Source organism: Primulina tabacum, chromosome 1 (genome assembly GCF_025594145.1).
Source record: "Primulina tabacum isolate GXHZ01 chromosome 1, ASM2559414v2, whole genome shotgun sequence".
NCBI lineage: Eukaryota > Viridiplantae > Streptophyta > Magnoliopsida > Lamiales > Gesneriaceae > Primulina > Primulina tabacum.
Genome location: NC_134550.1, coordinates 3384501 through 3403274, shown reverse-complemented (window position 1 = coordinate 3403274; position 18774 = coordinate 3384501). Strand labels below are relative to the sequence as shown.

The 18774-nt window shown below is 34.4% G+C and overlaps 2 protein-coding genes and 1 non-coding gene across 4 annotated transcripts; 1 reads left to right on the top strand and 2 right to left on the bottom strand.

Annotated features, from left to right (window-relative positions):
* Nucleotides 1-361: 361 nt before the first annotated feature.
* On the bottom strand, nt 362-6025 carry LOC142521214 (histone deacetylase 19-like). Of its 2 annotated transcripts, none has more exons than XM_075624519.1 (8): nt 5536-5689; nt 3939-4474; nt 2881-3321; nt 2292-2522; nt 1987-2057; nt 1840-1898; nt 747-875; nt 362-658 (listed from the first exon to the last, which is right to left on the bottom strand). In XM_075624519.1, exons 2-6 carry the CDS (start codon nt 4464-4466, stop codon nt 1859-1861), a joined length of 1311 nt encoding a protein of 436 aa, XP_075480634.1. In that variant the 5' UTR covers nt 4467-4474; nt 5536-5689; the 3' UTR covers nt 362-658; nt 747-875; nt 1840-1858. The 2 variants fall into 2 exon arrangements, with proteins under 2 accessions (XP_075480634.1, XP_075480584.1); XM_075624469.1 differs by lacking the exon at nt 5536-5689 and adding an exon at nt 5891-6025 and having other exon boundaries at nt 363-658.
* Nucleotides 6026-12497: 6472 nt separating this feature from the next.
* Nucleotides 12498-17832, top strand: LOC142515052 (uncharacterized). The gene is made up of 10 exons (XM_075619783.1): nt 12498-12683; nt 12738-13111; nt 13268-13738; nt 13783-13922; nt 14529-14916; nt 15527-15626; nt 15724-16170; nt 16243-16533; nt 16990-17338; nt 17474-17832. The coding sequence occupies exons 1-10, from the start codon at nt 12498-12500 to the stop codon at nt 17830-17832; spliced, it is 3105 nt and encodes a 1034-aa protein (XP_075475898.1).
* On the bottom strand, nt 12996-13102 carry LOC142521293 (small nucleolar RNA R71). Its single transcript, XR_012814122.1, has one exon. It is a non-coding gene; the product is annotated as a small nucleolar RNA R71 (small nucleolar RNA).
* Nucleotides 17833-18774: the final 942 nt, after the last annotated feature.

Sequence of the window (18774 nt, the reverse complement as noted above, 5' to 3'; positions counted from 1 at the left end):
TTTTAAAAAATGTGGAGATAATATGTTAGCTGGAAAAATAGAGCCAAAAGTAAGTGGCAATCACTGGTACTATGATGAACATAGGAAAGGATAAAAAAATAGATACTTAAAGTACCTTTTTAATGATCATTTGTATTATACTTGATATTATATATTAAATAAACTGATATATAAAATAAAAAAAGAAAACTAATAATTTATCAAATGAAAATTTTCATTTTCAGATTGTTTAAAAAAAAAAAAATACACACTCGCACTCACGAGAAAGAGATTTTTCATTTTCATATAAAAACTTTTTTTTATCTAGTTGCTCCCACCAATTTGCCATGAACAAAGAATCTCAGTGATAAGCATAGCCCAAAATATCATACTGAAAATTTGTATTTGCATATAAAGTTATTATATCCACCACAAATACACATAACACAATATTATACACATCCCCAAAATTTCTCAGACAACCATTTGCATCCAAAATAAGCATTACAACTTCAGAAGTTATTGAAATTTATGTGGTTTTCATGAACAACAATTTAACTGATCATTCCTGATCCATCTCATCAGGCTGATCATTCGGCCTTTCCGAGTTCTCTTGTTTGGCCTCTACATGTGGTGTATCTGTTGCAACGGTGGTTGTTGCTTCAGCCAATTTGCAAGCCTGGTAGAGATTAGCACGTTATTCGAATTGTTAAACAATGAAGCAAATATATTGAATCAGGGACCACGTTGGAGTATGGTATGTATACCTTCAAGGTTTCCGTTTCAGTGAATGTAGAAACGAAATCTCTAGAACGAGCATGGTATACCTTCAAGCTTGGAGCCTCAATAATGGTTGAGTCCACCACACTAGCAGGCTCATCAACAGCCATATAATTCTGAAAATTTTGAGAAAAATAGATGTAATGTTCTGTAAAATGGATTGACATGATATTATCCAATAATCTTGTGCATACGACAACAGATAAGAGAGAGATCAGTCCAAAAAGAGACGAGAAGAAGAATATACTTGCTGGTGGTAGCAAGGAAAAATAACTAAATCATATTACCAATGAATCCATTATGTGAAATCTTATAATCTTTCTCAAACTATTGTCACAAGTCAATATGGAACAGGAATAAGTTATCTGGCGAACATTTACAATAGCTTGGTAGAAAACGTTCAGATAATGGTAAAAATGGGAATTCTTTATCGACAACCAACAAGGCCCTCCAAGAGGAAAGAAGACCGAAGACCACCTGGGATGCACCTAGATTCATACCACACGGGAGGAAAGTATTTACAACTCGAAACTGCCAAAGGAATGTGCTTAAACTAATCAAAACGCCTCTGATCTTTATTCAAAAAAAAGTAATGGTTTGATACCACACACATTTATAGTGTAGTGACATGAAAATGCATAATATAAAGTAGGGGCAAACCGCAAAAATGAAATGTAAATTAATTTAACACCACAAGAACTAAGTAAACGAGAAATAGTTGCAACTCAAAAACCAATAAAATAAAATAAAAGACATGATGTTCAAATGACTATACAGCGTCACCCCCATGAAAACTTCACAAAACTATCTTGGAGATTTCTTTTTCTTTTTTCGTGTGTGGGGTGGGTGGCCTTTGTCCACTGGTGGACAAACTAAATATATAGAGTCTCTACATCAAACAAAATGGCACATCACTCATGAGTATATGTTGCTAAACAAAATCAGGCAGATTTCATAGTTGCAATCGATTTGGCATATGCCTTTGGCTACGTCTCATCAATTTGTAAGGTAATGCTACTAGCATGATTATATCAGAAGAAGAAAATATCGCACATAATAATAGAGATAAATGAAAGATACCTTATCTTTTGCCTCGTATTCAACAAATTCCTGTCTCAGCTCTGTCAGGCAATGACTCACTGTATGGATATAATGATGATTGTTGCAAGAAGTATTCAAATAAATAGGATGTGGAATAGAAAAGAAGTGGAGAAGATAAAAGTATACCGTTCACAAACAGCATTAACATCAGATTCGGAATCTTTCCTTTCATCTTTATCAGCTTCTTCTGCATCCTCCTATACACAATGCATTTATATGAACTAGCATCATCACATCACCTCTTGTTGTGGATACGACAAACGTAAGATGGGTATTCTTCTTGAATATTACTTTGGTGGGGAAGTTATGAAATACAAGATACCGACTAAAGAAAATAAACAGATTTTAATATGGGAATAAGTTCTACAAGAAGTCAAGTGTTTTGGAAAAGATGCTTATAACTGAACAAGTAGACAGTTACAAAAACCAACCTCTGGAAGTTCGGTGTCAGGTGGCCTTTCTTGGAACTGTACGCTAGGTGCATGTTGGAGTTTTGAGATATTATCAAGAAGCTTTGCTCTTATTGCATCCAACAAATCCTGAGTATTTTTGTTTTCCATGTTACTAGGAGAAACATGAAGAGTGTAGTCAGGGCCAAAGTACTCTATATATTCATGCTGAGGCATCTTGTCATCAAGCTCAATTCCAAGTGCCACTCCTGTCTGCTCATGAAATAAAACGTATAATAAGAACATCAAAACAACAAACGGAACTTCTTTAACTCTACATTTCAGCCAAAGAAAGCACTGTACATGGAAAAGAAATATGATTCAGAATAACAATAATTGAGGAATAAATCTAGAAACAATACGAATATGAACAAATTGGCTTCTAAACATATGGTCAATTTTACAATGATGGTCTTATTATGTTCACATGATTTATATCATAAAATTAAGACTAAAAATGTATATCCCCCGAGATGAAAACTGGTTTTAGAATTACATTCTCTGCATACCTGTAAAAGTTTGTCTATTAACAAACATTATAGACCGTGGAAACTTAATACGCATGGTGTACCTCATAGCACCAGCAACGAGCAACATTACGAATTGTATAGCCACCTCCCCCAAGCAAAAGAAGTGGCACGTTAAATGATCGCATAAACCTGACGCACTCTGCATGACCTTTAACTGTGAGATTGAAGCAGCCTAACCTATCCCCAGATAGGGAGTCAGCTCCACATTGTAAGACAACTGCCCCTGGCCGAAAAACTTCCATCACCTTACTAACTATTGGCTTAAACAAGGATTGATAGCTTTCATCATCAATTCCATCATCTAATGGAACGTTAAGAGCATAATATTTCCCCTTTGCATATCCAATATCTCGTATGTCTCCAGTACCAGGGAAATAATCTCCGAACTTATGAAATGATACAGTCATGACCCTGTCAGTGAGATAAAAAGCCTCTTCAACCCCATCACCATGGTGAATATCGATGTCCACGTATAAAACACGCTGCAGTGATAAAATATATTAAATGACTAATGAATTTGAAAGATATTAAAAAATAATGTAATGAAAACATTAACAAAAGCTGAAATATTAAAAAACAGCGGCTTAAGAAGATTAAAAAACATAATGAGATCCATGCTGCACAGAGAAATCACCGTCTTATATAAAAAAATTAAATTTTGTAATGGCTTATTTCATGGCAAGTATTTCACATATGTTAAGAATCATGTCAAGTTCAATTGGTATCAATTTTTCAGACCTCTCTTATCAAATGTTTTAGTCAATCATCACGAAAGGCAAATAACATAAACAGATCTAACCATAATAAAAGTAGCAACTTCAAATGTGTTGCATAATTTATGATCAATATCATGTCCTGATTCTCAAACTTCTTAATGTTTCCAATACATTCTCTCACTTTTATCACCAAAATGTAGGTACATTCTGAATTTTAAAATTTAGTTTTAGTTATGTCCGAGAAACATGAGCAGCTTGGTCTTGCCTTCACATATTCCACTTATCCAACAAACAGCAAGTGATACTGATATATTAGCAATTTTACGTATGAACAGTCCTCCTCATCAAGTGTAATATTAATAACAGAAACTGAGTGGGTGTACCTCATGAGTTTTGAGGAGTTCTAAAATTGCCAGAACAATATCATTCACATAGCAGAATCCAGAAGCCTCGCATTTTTTTGCATGATGTAAGCCACCAGCCCAATTCACAGCAATGTCACAATGTCCATGATTTAATTTCACTGCTCCTCCAATGGATCCTCCAGCATAAGTTTGACAAAAGTTGTAAAGACCGTCAAAAACAGGGCAATCTTCCCCAACATTAAATCTCTTCAGCTGCCTGGCTAGGTCTTGCTGTGCATCTGGGGTGACCCGTTTCAAGAATGAGATATAATCATCAGCATGAAACCTGCAGAGATCTTTCTCTCGAGCAGGATTAGGCTTCAAAACATGCATGTGCTGAAGTAGCCCATAATGGACAAGAAGAGAATGAGTCATCCGAACTCTATGAGGTTTCATTGGGTGACCTTGCCCATAATAGTAATTTCCCACTTCTGGCTCATAAAAATAGCACACTTTTCTCTTGGACCCATCTGCTACAGATGCTAAAGAATTACCTCCAGTATCCATTTCCAAATCTGCAGATTCAAAGAACATGCAAAGGCAACTCTCAGTTTGAAGGAACTAAAAACAGGAGGTAAAGTAAGCGAAGCAAAAGGAATGAGATTCCAGTTATTCATTACGTCTCAATACCAAAAGTTGCCAAACATGTCGAAAATGCGACATCAACAATAATTTGCCTAGAAATGGAACTGGTTTTTACATAAGATTCTATCATTGAACCTTCTGTCACACGCTATAAATTTTAAAAGATTCATTCCTGTGTTTCTCTTATTGTACTTCTCAGATGTAGGCAACTTTTGGGAGGCTATTAGTGATTGTAATGTTATTAAAATCTCAACAAACAGAAATGATAAAGCAAGTCTATCGTGCTATGTGTTCTAAACAAGTTTGGTTATAAATTTTCAGATTAAAACACGTGTCAGTTTGCGTCTCAACCATTCGTCTCCAACTTGCTAAGTGCTTCTTATATCGTTATACGGTTGTGAAATATAACAGATACTGTCAATTTGATCGCTTTCATTAATTTACGAATCGACAAGGGGCAAATATAGTTATTCTTTCAATCAAGCTTGTGTTTTCCGAAAAACGCCTCCACTTGTTAAATTCGTTAGAGTGTTCTGTTTGACTCATTAGGAAAAGAGCTTCCGAATGACAAATCAGTCCATAATTCTTCCCCACGAAGTAATTTTCCAAGATCATACAAGTTTACTGAAAAATAAATGGTCTTCCATCTATCATCTTACTAATTTTTCATGGGAAACATAGGCCAGAATTTCACTGAAACCAATCTCGGGATCATTAATAGTTAGATAACCTACCAGAGAACTTCCTTTAAATGAACACCGAAAGTATGTGTTGTTTGTTCGGATTTAGCAAGTGAAATACAATAAAACCAAAAAGTCGTCAAATGTCTCAATCACCAAAACAAAAAAATCTGAAATAAACCCAGAGAGGAGGAAGGATTTATTCACAAACATAGACAAAATAATCGAAAAAAACTTAGACCAAGATCGAAAAACCTCCTGACGGAGTATAAAACATAGAACGATGATCAAAACTCTTGCGCGAAAGTTACCGCCAACTAAAACACGAAATCAAACCACTCATGCATGAAACAATCAACCCTTGCATGCACATGCAGGAGCAAGAGAACTCGAATCCTCCGATCGAATTCCACAAAAAACTTAAAAAAAAATCAACTTTTATTTGACGGGCTCACTTTTCCCCGAATTGGGTGCCCCCCAAATGCAGCATTGGTCTTGTCTCAATTCTTAACCGAAATTCACAAGAATCAGATTCTTCCTTTCCAATGAAGGAAACCAAAAAAAAAGTGTGAACCCATTTCTGCTGCACTTGGGGAAGTGAAATCAAACAAAAAAAATCTGAAATTCATGAGATGAAAGCGACAGAGAAGATGGAACAGAGTGTACCTGAGGAAGAAAGTTGCCGTCACCTCAGATTTCTGTGCAAGGGTTTTTTTACGAATTTTCTCAGAATTTGTTCTGCTCATATATATATAGAGTTTGCCAGGTGGGTTATGTGGGGCTCGGCCGCTGGTTTCAAAATTGCACGGAGTTTGGTGGCTGTTTATTGCCAACTTTTGTGCATCCTTAAATATTTGTTCCGTCCCAAAATATAAATATAATATATATATATATAATATTTATTATTTCTCACATCAATTTTAAAAGGATTGCAAAAATTACAAATAAATTTTGTATTTTATCACATTTTAATTAATTCAAAATATGATTACATGTTTAGTTAATAAGAATATGTTAAAAAAATATTATTAAATGAAATTGAACTATATATTTAGACACATGAAAAACAAAAGAAATATATATAATTGAGATGCTAGAAATGCAATTTTAATTTTGTATGGCTCAAATTTATGATACAACTTTTAGTAATAATAATTTATTTTTTATATATAATTTAATAAAAAATTGAATTTTCTTGATTTCTAAAATAATTACAATATCACAACAAATCTTAATTTGTTTTTAAAAATATTTATTATATTTTTTTCATAATCTCTTAATGTTAAAACAATGAATAAATAATAATTTACCTTCTTTTTTTAAAAAAAACTAATAATTTACCTTCTAGAACTGAATAATTACTACTAATTCTACAATTGTTTTATTTTAAGTGAATTTTAATCTTTTCACATTTAATATAATATACATTCATTCAAAATAAAAATTGAAATGGAAATTTCTGAATTTATGCTAGTGTTGTGATTCATCAATAATTAACTATTCTTTTCTTCTTCTTCTTTTCAGTAAATGAGAAATCTACATGAAAATTAAATTTGGTTTTCCAAATTCAATTTAAAAGTTTCAAATATTAAAAGAAAGATATTAACCAAGTCAATAATTCAAAATCAAACTCTTAAATTTCTACCTTAGCAAACTTTATATTAATTTGGAACACATTTATTAATATTTGGTTTTGTTTATTGTTTCTTTTTAAAACATGTGTATGGTCGTAATAGACCCACACCCCAATTTTAACATGTTTTAATTTTTTTACTATTATTTTAAATATATATCTGTATAACAATTACATAGAAATATTAAATTTATATTTTGTGTGACAAAAACTTGTGTCAGACGGTCTTACAGATAGTATTTTGTGAGACAGATCTCTTATTTGCATCATTCATTAAAAAATATTATTTTTTATGCTAAGAGTATTATTTTTTATTGTGAAATCGGTAGAGTTGACTCGTCTTACAGATAATGATTTGTGAGACTGTCTTATTATATATTTAAGTGAATTGGATTTTTAAATCTTTCTTATTACGTTTGTCGTACTATTAATTTCTTATTGATGTCATATAAATTATTTATTCATATATTTTTGTTTTTAGATGATTATTATTATTGCTAAAGAGAATCAAATATATTAATTAATCTATTAATTAAATAAAATCAATACTATATTATAAAAGATTTGACCATGATACTAACTAATTTATTCAAATACCATTTCCCGTAATGTCATTAATTTTTTAAAAAATTAAATTAAAAAAATTCGAACATTATTCTTAAACAAAAAAAAATACGTTGATCTCATTATATTTACACAATATTTTGCTATATATAAAATTATACTATATAATTACGTTAACCTCATTATATTTACAAAATATTTTGTTATATATAAAATTATACCATACACTATTTATTCTACGTGAGTGCATGTCAAGATTTATTAGTATTTTTTATTCACAAAAATTCATGTAAAATGGTCTCACGTGTCAATTTTTAAGACGGATATTCTATTTAAGTCATCCATAAAAAATATTATTTTATATTGTAATTATGGATAAGGTTGACATGTCTCATGAATAAAGACATGTGATATTGTCTCACAAAAAACCTACTCTTATTTATTTTATGATTGAAGATTTGTTAGCCAACTATTACATGTATGTAACTCAGAGGGATATATTCATTGTAGGAGATTTGATAATTTTTAATGATTTTTGTAGATTATAAAAGTCTAGAGATATTCAATCAATACGTTTTCATACTCTACAGAAAACTAATAATATTCAAAGTTAAAAAATCAAGTGGTATCCAACATTAATTTTAAAAACTCTATAAAAATCTAGATCTATTCAAACTTTAAGTAGACTTTTAATAACTTCATATAATTGATTAACATATAAACATTAAAGTTTAAAGTACAACTATAAATTATCAAAAATTGTATTTGGTTTTAAATCCAAAGATTTGAATGGGTTTTTAAGATTTTTAAAACTTTTAACTCATACACAAACTATTTCTTTCTATCTCATTCCATCTAACATCATCTCTCTTTTATTCTATTTTATTTTATTCTCTTCACTTCTCTTGTTCTCTCATCTCATCTATCTTTATCATTCTTTATCATTCTAACGCGTGACCGAATGGGATTTGTGGAAGACAAGATATGTATGCTGTGCAATGAAGTTGATGAATCAAACTCACATATTTTCTTCAAATGCCGTATTTCAAAGAAAATCTAGGATGGGGTTCAACATTGGTTAGATATGAAGAAGATCATGGTCACGCCAACCTCTGTCCTCAAAGCGTTTAGAGAAACGTACAGAGGTAAGTCTACTTAGACAAAATGAGAGTCACAGCCACGGTATACAATGTTTGGAACTTAAGGAATCGAGTGCTTTTTGAGGGAGAAAAACCGAAGATTGAAGATACCATTAGGAAAATCCAGATTCACACCTAGAGATGTGTACCGAATATGTTTGATATAATTTCTTAAGAACATTGAGTAGGCAGTTTTGTATTGTATGTTGGTATACTATCTCTTGGGGATGTCCAGTGTATCTGTACTGCTACATTTTTACCTTTTTAAATGAATTAGTTCATTAAAAAAAAAGAACTGGTCTTTAACGCCGAAAATCCCATCTTTTTTCTTTTAATTATAAGTAAAAAATAATCGTAAAAATAATAATGAATCATGCATGATGCATCCACCTAATAAATAATTCAAAGCATGCAAGAAAAAAAAATCTGCATTTGTTTTAAATATTTTTGTTGCTGTAGCACGATGATTTATTTTTATTTTTAATTTGAGGAGGGTGTTTTTTTTTTTCAGATTTTTTAAGAGAAAAAAACATATATCATACTGAAATTAATTTAACTTGAAAACAAATATTGCAGTTAAATTTAAAATTTTTATTTTTTAAGAGGCAAGTTACGTCAGTTGAAGTTGTACGTCTCGGTCACTACCGTGGAACGTATAACATGGGTTAAAGACTGCAAAGCTACATCTTAAATAATTATTCTGGGACATTATTAAATCTCATGTGCATCTCCTTTTCTTTATAAATCAAAGAATGCGCATTTTTTTCATCATTTTATTTTCATTCATCTCTTTACTCGTAAATTCCCGTAAATTTTTGAATTAATTTGTTTCATAACTTCAAGGAAATTTTTAATTAATTTGAAGCTTTTTGTGTTTTTGCAGGTAAATTTTTGTTTCAGCTTTAATATAAAATATGTATACAAATAAAAATTATTTATGTTAAATATTAAATTTGTAAAGAAAATTATTATTTATATTAATATGATAGTTTTTTTTTTTAATTTAATCATTACGTGTTTTTTTAGTTATTATTTTTTTTAAAATATTGCAAAAACAGTTATTATAATAATACATTGAAACATGATTAATTATTTTAATAATAATTTCGATATGTTAGATAATAATTAAATCATAATTCATATTCAAAGATTAATTTATGTAATTTATATTAATATTTACTTTAAATAGAAGTTAAAAATCAAAATTTTATCTGCAAAAATATATTCACAAATAAATAAATTATCGGTTTCGATCGGTCTTGAAAGACAAACTTAATTTAAAGCATAACTACTTCATATGTTGAAGTGAAAACTGAAATTGAGCTGCTCCAACAATTAAATATATTTTACTTGCTCGAACACCGAAAAAACGTATGCTTATTTGTTTTTCACCATTTCAATCCATACATCACTCTTAAAATTCGTACTGAAATAATTCGAAGAATGATAAAAGAAAATGAATGATACATTTCAAAATTTATATCCTGACCAACGAAGAATGATGATATGAGGGCAAATGTTAAATCAAGACGTTCATCAATTATATAAGCAAATTTTCAATATTCGATCAAAAACACATTATTTAGCCGATGTGGTAATTCGTTTTGCAGGGCGTGATTTGTACTAATCGTGATACATCTCTCTCCATTGGCGTGATACAGTAGATTACTAAATTCCCTAAAACTATCTTACTTATTTAACTATTTCTTGTACCAGTGAAAAGCCCTATAACTTTCTACCTTAGTGTCACTGTTGGAAATGCAGATTCTTTATGATTGGAGACGAGTACAACCTTTTTTTTTTAACGAAAAAAAGAGTTGCGTATCTCTTCGAGGCTAGGGAGCTATGCTACCCGGTAAGGTTTGTTCTTGTATCAGATATGAGGATTTCAACCCTTTCTTTGTTTGCATTTCAGGTTAAAAGATAGTCCAAAAAAATAATATCATTTGATTTTTAATAAATGAATAGTCTCAAAACAACTTGATAAAAAAATAAAATAAAAATCAAGATTTTAAGCTGCAATTTATTTTTTTTAAAAATTATGGTATAATTTTGATAAAACAATTTATTTTCTTTGTTATTTAAAAATTAAATTTTATTTCTTTATTTTATGACTTCTAAATTTGAAATTCTGTACGGTTTAAAATTATAATTATGAATTTTTTAATAAAATTATTACACTAAATATAAGAAAATCATAAAATATTATTGACTCATCGAATTGTAAGTAATAATAAATTTTTTAATAAATAAAATTTAAAAATTTTATTAACTTTTTGAATAAAAATTGATTTTTTAATTCGTTTTAGTATTTTCAATTGATTTCTATACTATCATATTTCTATAATATATTTTTTTACAAAAATATATAAAAATATTGGAAAAAAGTGTACAAAAATTGATAGGACTCGTTTTTACGTGTTTTTAGTGTTGTTTTTGAGTCGCGTTCATGCATCATATTAGTTTGTTTTAGTTGAATTTTGCAATTTTTTAGCATTATTGAGCATTTGACTAATCTCGTGTATTCTGTGGTTATTTTGTAGGAATTGAACCAAAAAGTGGGAGAAACTTTGGCATAATATCGAAGAGGTCTCGCTAGGGCGGTCAAAAGTGACCGCTCCAGCGAGCATTGTGGTCTGGCCGATGATTATTTTGCGCAAGTGTCTCGCTAGGGCGGTCAAAAGTGACCGCCCCAGCGAAACCAGGGACAAGCTCGAGGAAGCTTATTTGAGGACCTCTCGCTAGGGCGGTCAAAATATACCGCCCTAGCGAGAAGCGAGATTGAAAAAGATTTGTTTCCAAATTTCTAGGGACTCTATCCTACACTATAACCTAACACACGAGATCAGCCGTTTTTGGACACACTTTATCAGACTTTTCATTAATTTTTCTTGGAGAGGAGGCTAGGAGCAAAGGAGATTTCGAAGACCTCGAGATTTCCACGCGTCGTGGCCGTCATCCATCGTCATCTTTAGTATTTTCATTATTCAGTATTTTATTTCTTACATTGATTGTTGGTTTTTATCATGAATTTCAGTAGCTAAACTCTAGATTTGTTGGGATTTGAGGGGATCCTACCCCGCACTCGGTGTTGAACATTATTTCTCGACGTTTTTATTAGTGATTTGTTTATGCTATTGTTCTTTCGTGTTTCAATCGAAGCCTAGCTAACTTCCTTTGATTATTTCATGTTGTTGATGAGTTCGATATAATAGTTAACAATACGATCAAATAGTATAAACCACGGATTTACAATTTTAGTAGATATACGGAATTGGGTACGTGTCGATAGTGATAGTTCACCCGAATGAAAGCTAGTGGATTCTATAGAATGTAATGCAATCTTGAACTGTTAAATATTTGAGGACACTTGAGTACTGCATGTTTTTTATTAGTATTAATATAGCTCGACAGAGTATATTAATTAGTCTAGGGAATTCCGTCGAACGCACGAGTAAAAGTCGAGTGTAATTAGTTAAACACGAGCGGTAGGTGAACTGATAATTCCCAACAAATTCATTTCTCATTTGATTTAATCCAAATTAATCATTGCGTTCTTGAACACGTTTTCTTTGCATTTTAATTACTTTAATTGTTTACTTTACATTAGTTTAATCATCAACTCAATTTATCGTTGCTAAAGAAATTTTAATTGAAAATAAAAATAGTGTAACGCAGTCCTTGTGGAACGATACTCGTATTTACTTACGTTTATTATAACTTGACTATCGTGCACTTGCGATATTTAAATCGAGCTTTCATTTATAACATAAATTTTGGGATTATTCACTGTGCAAGTTTTGCTCGATCAAGTTTTTGGCGCCGTTGCCGGGGACTGTTGATTCACAATTTTTTATTTTTCAGTTAAATTCTTTAGTATTATTTATTTTATTGTTATTTGATACTCTCATTGTGTTGCAGATTTTTCTTGTGGTGCATGCGAAGATCACTCGAGTTTAAGCTTGAGCCTTTTGACCCCGAGATCGAACGCACAGCTAGACGTCGACTACAGCAGCAAAGAGCGAAGGAAAGAATGGAAGGCGATCAACAAAGAGAGGAGCCAAGGCGTATACCGATGTTGGATTATGCACAGCCGTCTCTTGATGGAGCACGTCCAAGCATCGTAAGACCAGTCATCCGAGCTAATCAGTTTGAGATCAAGCCAGCTATCATTCAGATGATTCAGAACACTGTCCAATTTGGGGGAAGTGCACTTGACGACCCTAATTCTCATATAGCTGACTTTCTTGAAATTTGTGATACTTTTAAGTTTAATGGCGTGTCTGATGACGCTATTCGTTTGCGTTTATTTCCATTTTCACTGAGAGATAAAGCTAAGTCGTGGTTAAACTGTTTGCCTGTAGGGTCTATTACTACATGGGAAGATATGGCAAAGGCGTTCCTGATCAAGTACTTTCCTCCGTCGAAGACTATGAAGCTCAGAGCCGACATTACTACTTTTGCTCAATATGAGCAAGAGTCACTTTACGAGGCATGGGAGCGCTACAAGGACTTGTTGAGGAGATGTCCACACCATGAGCTGCCTCTTGGGTTAGTTGTTCAAACTTTCTACTACGGTCTGCTTACTCCTAACCGTACTATGATAGATGCTGCTGCCTGTGGTAACTTACTGAGAAAGACGGCGGAGGAAGGATATGAGTTATTGGAGGAGATGGCTGCTAGTAGCTATCATCCTCAGTCTGATAGGCAGAGACGAGGTGCTGGAGTTAATCAAGTTAATGATTTGTCGGAGGTTTCAGCACAGTTAGAGGCTTTGAATAGAAAGATTGATGGGATGAGCATGAGTGAGTCGACTATGCGTCTGCAAGAAATTTTCTGTGATAAGTGTGGGGGTGAGCATGATGTGCAGGATTGCCAAGATGGCAACCCATTCTATGTGCCTGAGGGAGCACCGGTAAAACAAGTGGGATTCCAGAACCGTCCTAGAAATGACCCTTACTCGAACACATATAATCCGGGATGGAGGAATCACCCAAACTTTTCATGGGGAGGTCAAAACAACCAACATCGCCAACAAAGAGGTCCACCATATGTGATGCACCAAGGATTCAAGCCAGAACCGTCTCGGGAGGAGAAGTCCAATTTAGAGCAAATGATGACTAAATTTATTTCTGCAACAGAGACGAGATTTCAGAACCAAGATGCATCCATAAAGGGGTTAGAGAATAAATTGGACAATTGGCTAAGTTGATTGCTAATAGGGAGCAAGGAACTTTACCAAGCAACACGGAAACTAACCCAAGAGAACATGTGAAGGCGGTGGAATTGCGTAGTGGAAAAACACTCGGGTCTAATGAGGAAAAGACCAAGCACGGTGAGGATGAGGTGAAAAATCGTGGAGGTAAGTCTTCTAACTCTACAGCTACACCTATTGCACAGAATAAAATTGTTATCCCTCCACCTTTTCCTGCAGCAATGAAGAAAGCTAAATTAGATGCACAATTTGGTAAATTTCTTGAGATATTTAAAAAATTGCATATTAACATTCCTTTTGCTGATGCTTTATTGAATATGCCAAGTTATGCAAAATTCTTGAAAGATATCTTAGCAAATAAGCGGAAGCTAGAAGATCATACGACGGTGAATTTGACCGAAAATTGCTCCGCTTTAGTTCAAAACAAGATGCCTCCCAAGCAAAAAGATCCAGGGAGTTTCTCGATACCTTGCATTATTGGTGACATTAATTTTCATAAATTTTTATGTGATCTTGGTGCGAGTATTAATCTGATGCCTTTTTCTGTGTTTAGGAGACTGGGATTAGGTGAACCCAAGCCAACTAGGATGTCGTTGCAGCTGGCTGACAGATCTGTCAAGTATCCACATGGGATTATCGAAGATGTTCTGGTGAAAGTGGATAAGTTTATTTTTCCTGCAGACTTTGTGGTACTTGACATGGAGGAAGATTTAGAGATGCCTTTAATCCTAGGGAGACCTTTTCTGGTTACAGGGAAAGCACTGATTGATGTTGAGGAGGGGAAATTGAGACTGAGAGTTGGAGAAGAAGAAATTATTTTTGATGTTTTCAATACTCTCAAGCACACAATGCACAATGATAGTTGCTTTCGTGTTGATGTCGTGGATTCGCTTGTTTGTGATTTTGTGCAGGATGGATTGAAAGAACCATTGGAGGCCACTCTCACTACTGAAAAGCAGAAGGACGAGCTGGACGAGGAAAAGATGGAGATGGTAGCTCATTTGAATGCCATTCCACCTTGGAGAAAGCAAGTGAGGCTTAGACTAGAGGAATTGGGAGACAGAAAAGATTTAATGCCTCAAAAGTCAAGCCCAGAGGAGCCACCTACTTTGGAGCTCAAACCATTACCTCCACATCTCAAGTACGTATATCTAGGAGAAAATAATAAATTGCCTGTTATTATTTCCTCTTCTTTGACAGATGATATGGAGAGTAAGCTCTTGGGAGTTTTCAAGGAGCATAAAGGAGCGTTCGCTTGGAAGGTTTCGGACATAAAAAGGATAAGTCCTTCGATCTGCATGCACAAAATTCTGATGAAAGATAAATACTCACCTCTAGCACAACCACAAAGGAGACTCAATCCAAAGATGCAAGAGGTAGTAAAAGCTGAAACAATTAAACTTCTGAATGCATGTATTATCTATCTTATCTCTGATAGTGCGTGGGTAAGTCCTGTACAATGTGTGCCTAAAAAGGGTGGGATTACTGTTATTACTAATGAAAAAAATGAGTTGATTCCCACTAGAACTGTTACGGGTTGGCGTGTATGCATAGATTATAGGAAATTGAATGATGCAACCCGTAAAGATCACTTTCCCTTGCCATTTATCGATCAAATGATTGAACGATTAGCAGGTCATGAATTTTATTGCTTTTTAGATGGATACTCGGGATACAATCAAATCACAATTGCACCTTGAGGACCAAGAGAAAACTACTTTCACTTGCCCTTATGGTACTTTTGCGTTTAGGCGTATGCTCTTTGGTTTATGCAATGCACCTGCAACATTTCAAAGATGCATGACCGCTATCTTTCATGACATGACTGAAAATTTCCTTGAAATGTTGCAGGTGCACCGCTATCTTTCATGACATGACTGAAAATTTCCTTGAAATCTTTATGGATGACTTCTCTATTTTTGGCTCCTCATTTAATGAATGTTTAGAGAATTTGAACTTGGTGTTAGTTAGATGTGAGGAGAGCAATTTGGTGTTGAATTGGGAGAAATGTCATTTTATGGTTCAAGAAGGGATTGTGTTAGGACACAAGGTATCGGAGAATGGAATTGAGGTTGACAAAGCCAAGATGGAAGTAATCAAAAACTTACCCCCACCTTCATCAATAAAAGGAATTAGAAGTTTCCTAGGGCATGCTGGTTTTTATATGCGTTTCATTAAAGATTTTTCCAAAATTGCTAAACCTTTATCCTCTTTGTTGATGAAAGATGCTGAATTTAATTTTGATTCTACTTGTCTGCATGCATTCGAGATACTCAAGGAAAGCTTGGTGACAGCACCTGTTCTAACTGTCCCTGATTGGGAGCTACCGTTTGAGGTGATGTGCGATGCTAGTGATACAGCTGTTGGTGCGGTGCTGGGTCAAAGGAAGAACAAGGTATTTCATACCATCTACTATGCAAGTAAGACTTTAAATGATGCTCAATTGAATTACGCTACTACTGAAAAGGAATTGCTTGCTATAGTATTTGCTTTTGACAAATTTCATTCATACCTTGTTCTGTCTAAAGTAACTGTGTATACAGATCATTCTGCCCTAAAATACTTGCTTGCTAAGAAAGATGCGAAACCTAGGTTAATTAGGTGGATTTTATTATTGCAAGAATTTCATCTCGAAATTCGAGATAAAAAAGGTGTGGAAAATGTAGTTGCTGACCACCTGTCTAGGCTTGAGCATGTTGAAATTAAGGGCAGTGACGATGATATAGATGACTGGTTTCCTGATGAACAATTGCTTGAGGTAAATGCGTACCCTTGGTATGCCGATTTTGCAAATTTTCTTGTCACTGGCACACCTCCACCTAATTTATTGTTTCACCAAAGAAAGAAATTCTTTTCAGACGTGAAATATTATTTTTGGGAGGAACCGTTCTTGTTTAAGATTTGTGCAGACTCCATGATAAGAAGATGTGTGGCGGAGGAGGAGACCAATCAAATTCTAAACCATTGTCATGACCGTGAGGTAGGTGGTCACTTTGGACCCATACGGACGGCATCTAAGGTACTTGAATGTGGCTTCTATTGGCCAACTCTTTTTAAGGATGCTCGTTTGTATGTTCTCAATTGTGATAGATGCCAACGCACATGTAATATTTCCAACCGTCATGAGATGCCTTTAAATAACATTATTGAGTGTGAAATATTTTATGTGTGGGGGATTGATTTTATGGGTCCTTTTCCTGCGTCTTTTGCAAAGAAATTTATTCTGGTGGCAGTGGAGTATGTATCTAAATGGGTGGAGGCAGAGGCTTGTGCCACTAATGATGCACAAGTGGTGTTAAAATTTTTGAAGAAACATATTTTTAATCGATTTGGTGCACCACGTGCAATCATAAGTGATGGTGGCACTCATTTTTGCAACAAAATTTTTGATAAACTGTTGGGCAAATATGGTGTCACCCACAAAGTTTCCACTCCATACCATCCCCAAACTAGTGGACAAGTTGAAGTATCCAATCGAGAAATTAAGAGGATTTTAGAGAAGACGGTTAATGTGAATAGGAAGGACTGGTCCATTCGGTTAGATGATGATTTGTGGGCGTATCGTACTGCTTTTAAAACACCTATAGGCACTACACCATATAGGTTGCTCTTTGGTAAAGCATGTCATCTACCAGTCGAATTAGAGCATAGAGCATATTGGGCGACCAAAGCACTAAACTTTGATTTTGCTCTTGCAGGTGAAAAACGATTGCTGCAGTTGAATCAGTTAGATGAGTTTCGGGGAAGAGCTTATGATCTTGCACTATCATACAAGGAACGCACCAAACGAGCCCATGACAAACACATTATAAGAAGGGAATTCAAAGTGGGTGAAGCGGTGTTGGTATACAATTCTCGCTTACGACTCTTTCCGGGCAAGCTAAAGTCAAGGTGGTCGGGACCATTCACTATAGCCAAGGTGTTCCCATCGGGTGCAGTGGTGTTGCATGATGGCAAGGACGGGACGTTTACTGTGAACGCTCAAAGATTGAAGCACTATATCGGTGGCACAATTGAGCCACAAATTGGAGTCACTCAGCTCCATGACAGTCATTGAGGACATGGGTGAAGAGTCGAGCTCTAGACTATAAATTGAGAACTACTTCTACTCCTTATTTTGATTTTGATTATAGTTTTTTTTTTTAGTTATTAATCGCATCATTTGCATTTAGGTAGTTGCATGTCATTGCATTCAAATTTTTTTCCCGAACACTTCTTGCTCGGGCGGTCAAAACTGACCGCCCCAGCGGGTACTCGTTTTTAAAGAAAATCCTTTTGCGAAAACGTCTCGCCAGGGCGGGAAAAATATACCGCCCTAGCGAGTCGCGCAGATTAAAAAAATTTTTCTCCCCGAAAACTTCTCGCTCGGGCGGTCAATTTTGACCGCCCTAGCGAGTCGCACAGATTAACAAAAATTTTTTTTCCGAAAACTTCTCGCTCGGGCGGTCTGTTTTTACCAGCCCTAGCGAGTCGCGCAGATTATAAATTCTTTCCTCTTCTCTTTTCCTCCCCACTTCGAACCCTACTCCTCCCCTCCGATTTTCGGCACCCCCCTCCATCTTTTGTACTCAATCCTTATTATTTGGTGATTTTTCAGGGCAAAGACTCAATCTTGGTCCATACACTCCACGAGGAAGCATTTATGCTACAAGATTTTCTTCTCCGGCGGTCTTTCAAGCAACTCCGGTCATCTTCCACATATTCCGGTGAGCTTCTCCGGCGACCCTCAACAATTTTTCGGCGGTTGGATACTTTGTGCACTCCAATCTCTACATGGCACCCAAAAGATCTAAGGTAACTCAGGGAGCTTCTAGTTCTCGTTTCACTCCATCTATGTTTGTGAATGAAAAAGCTAGGGAAAGATTTGAGCATGCTAGACTACATAGGAAACCAATCCCTGAGCGTGGATTTAGCTCGTTTCTTATCGGTCAATTTTCGGAGTCCCAAATAGAAAGAAGAGGGTGGAATGCCTTTGTAGCACAACCGAATGCAGCAGTGG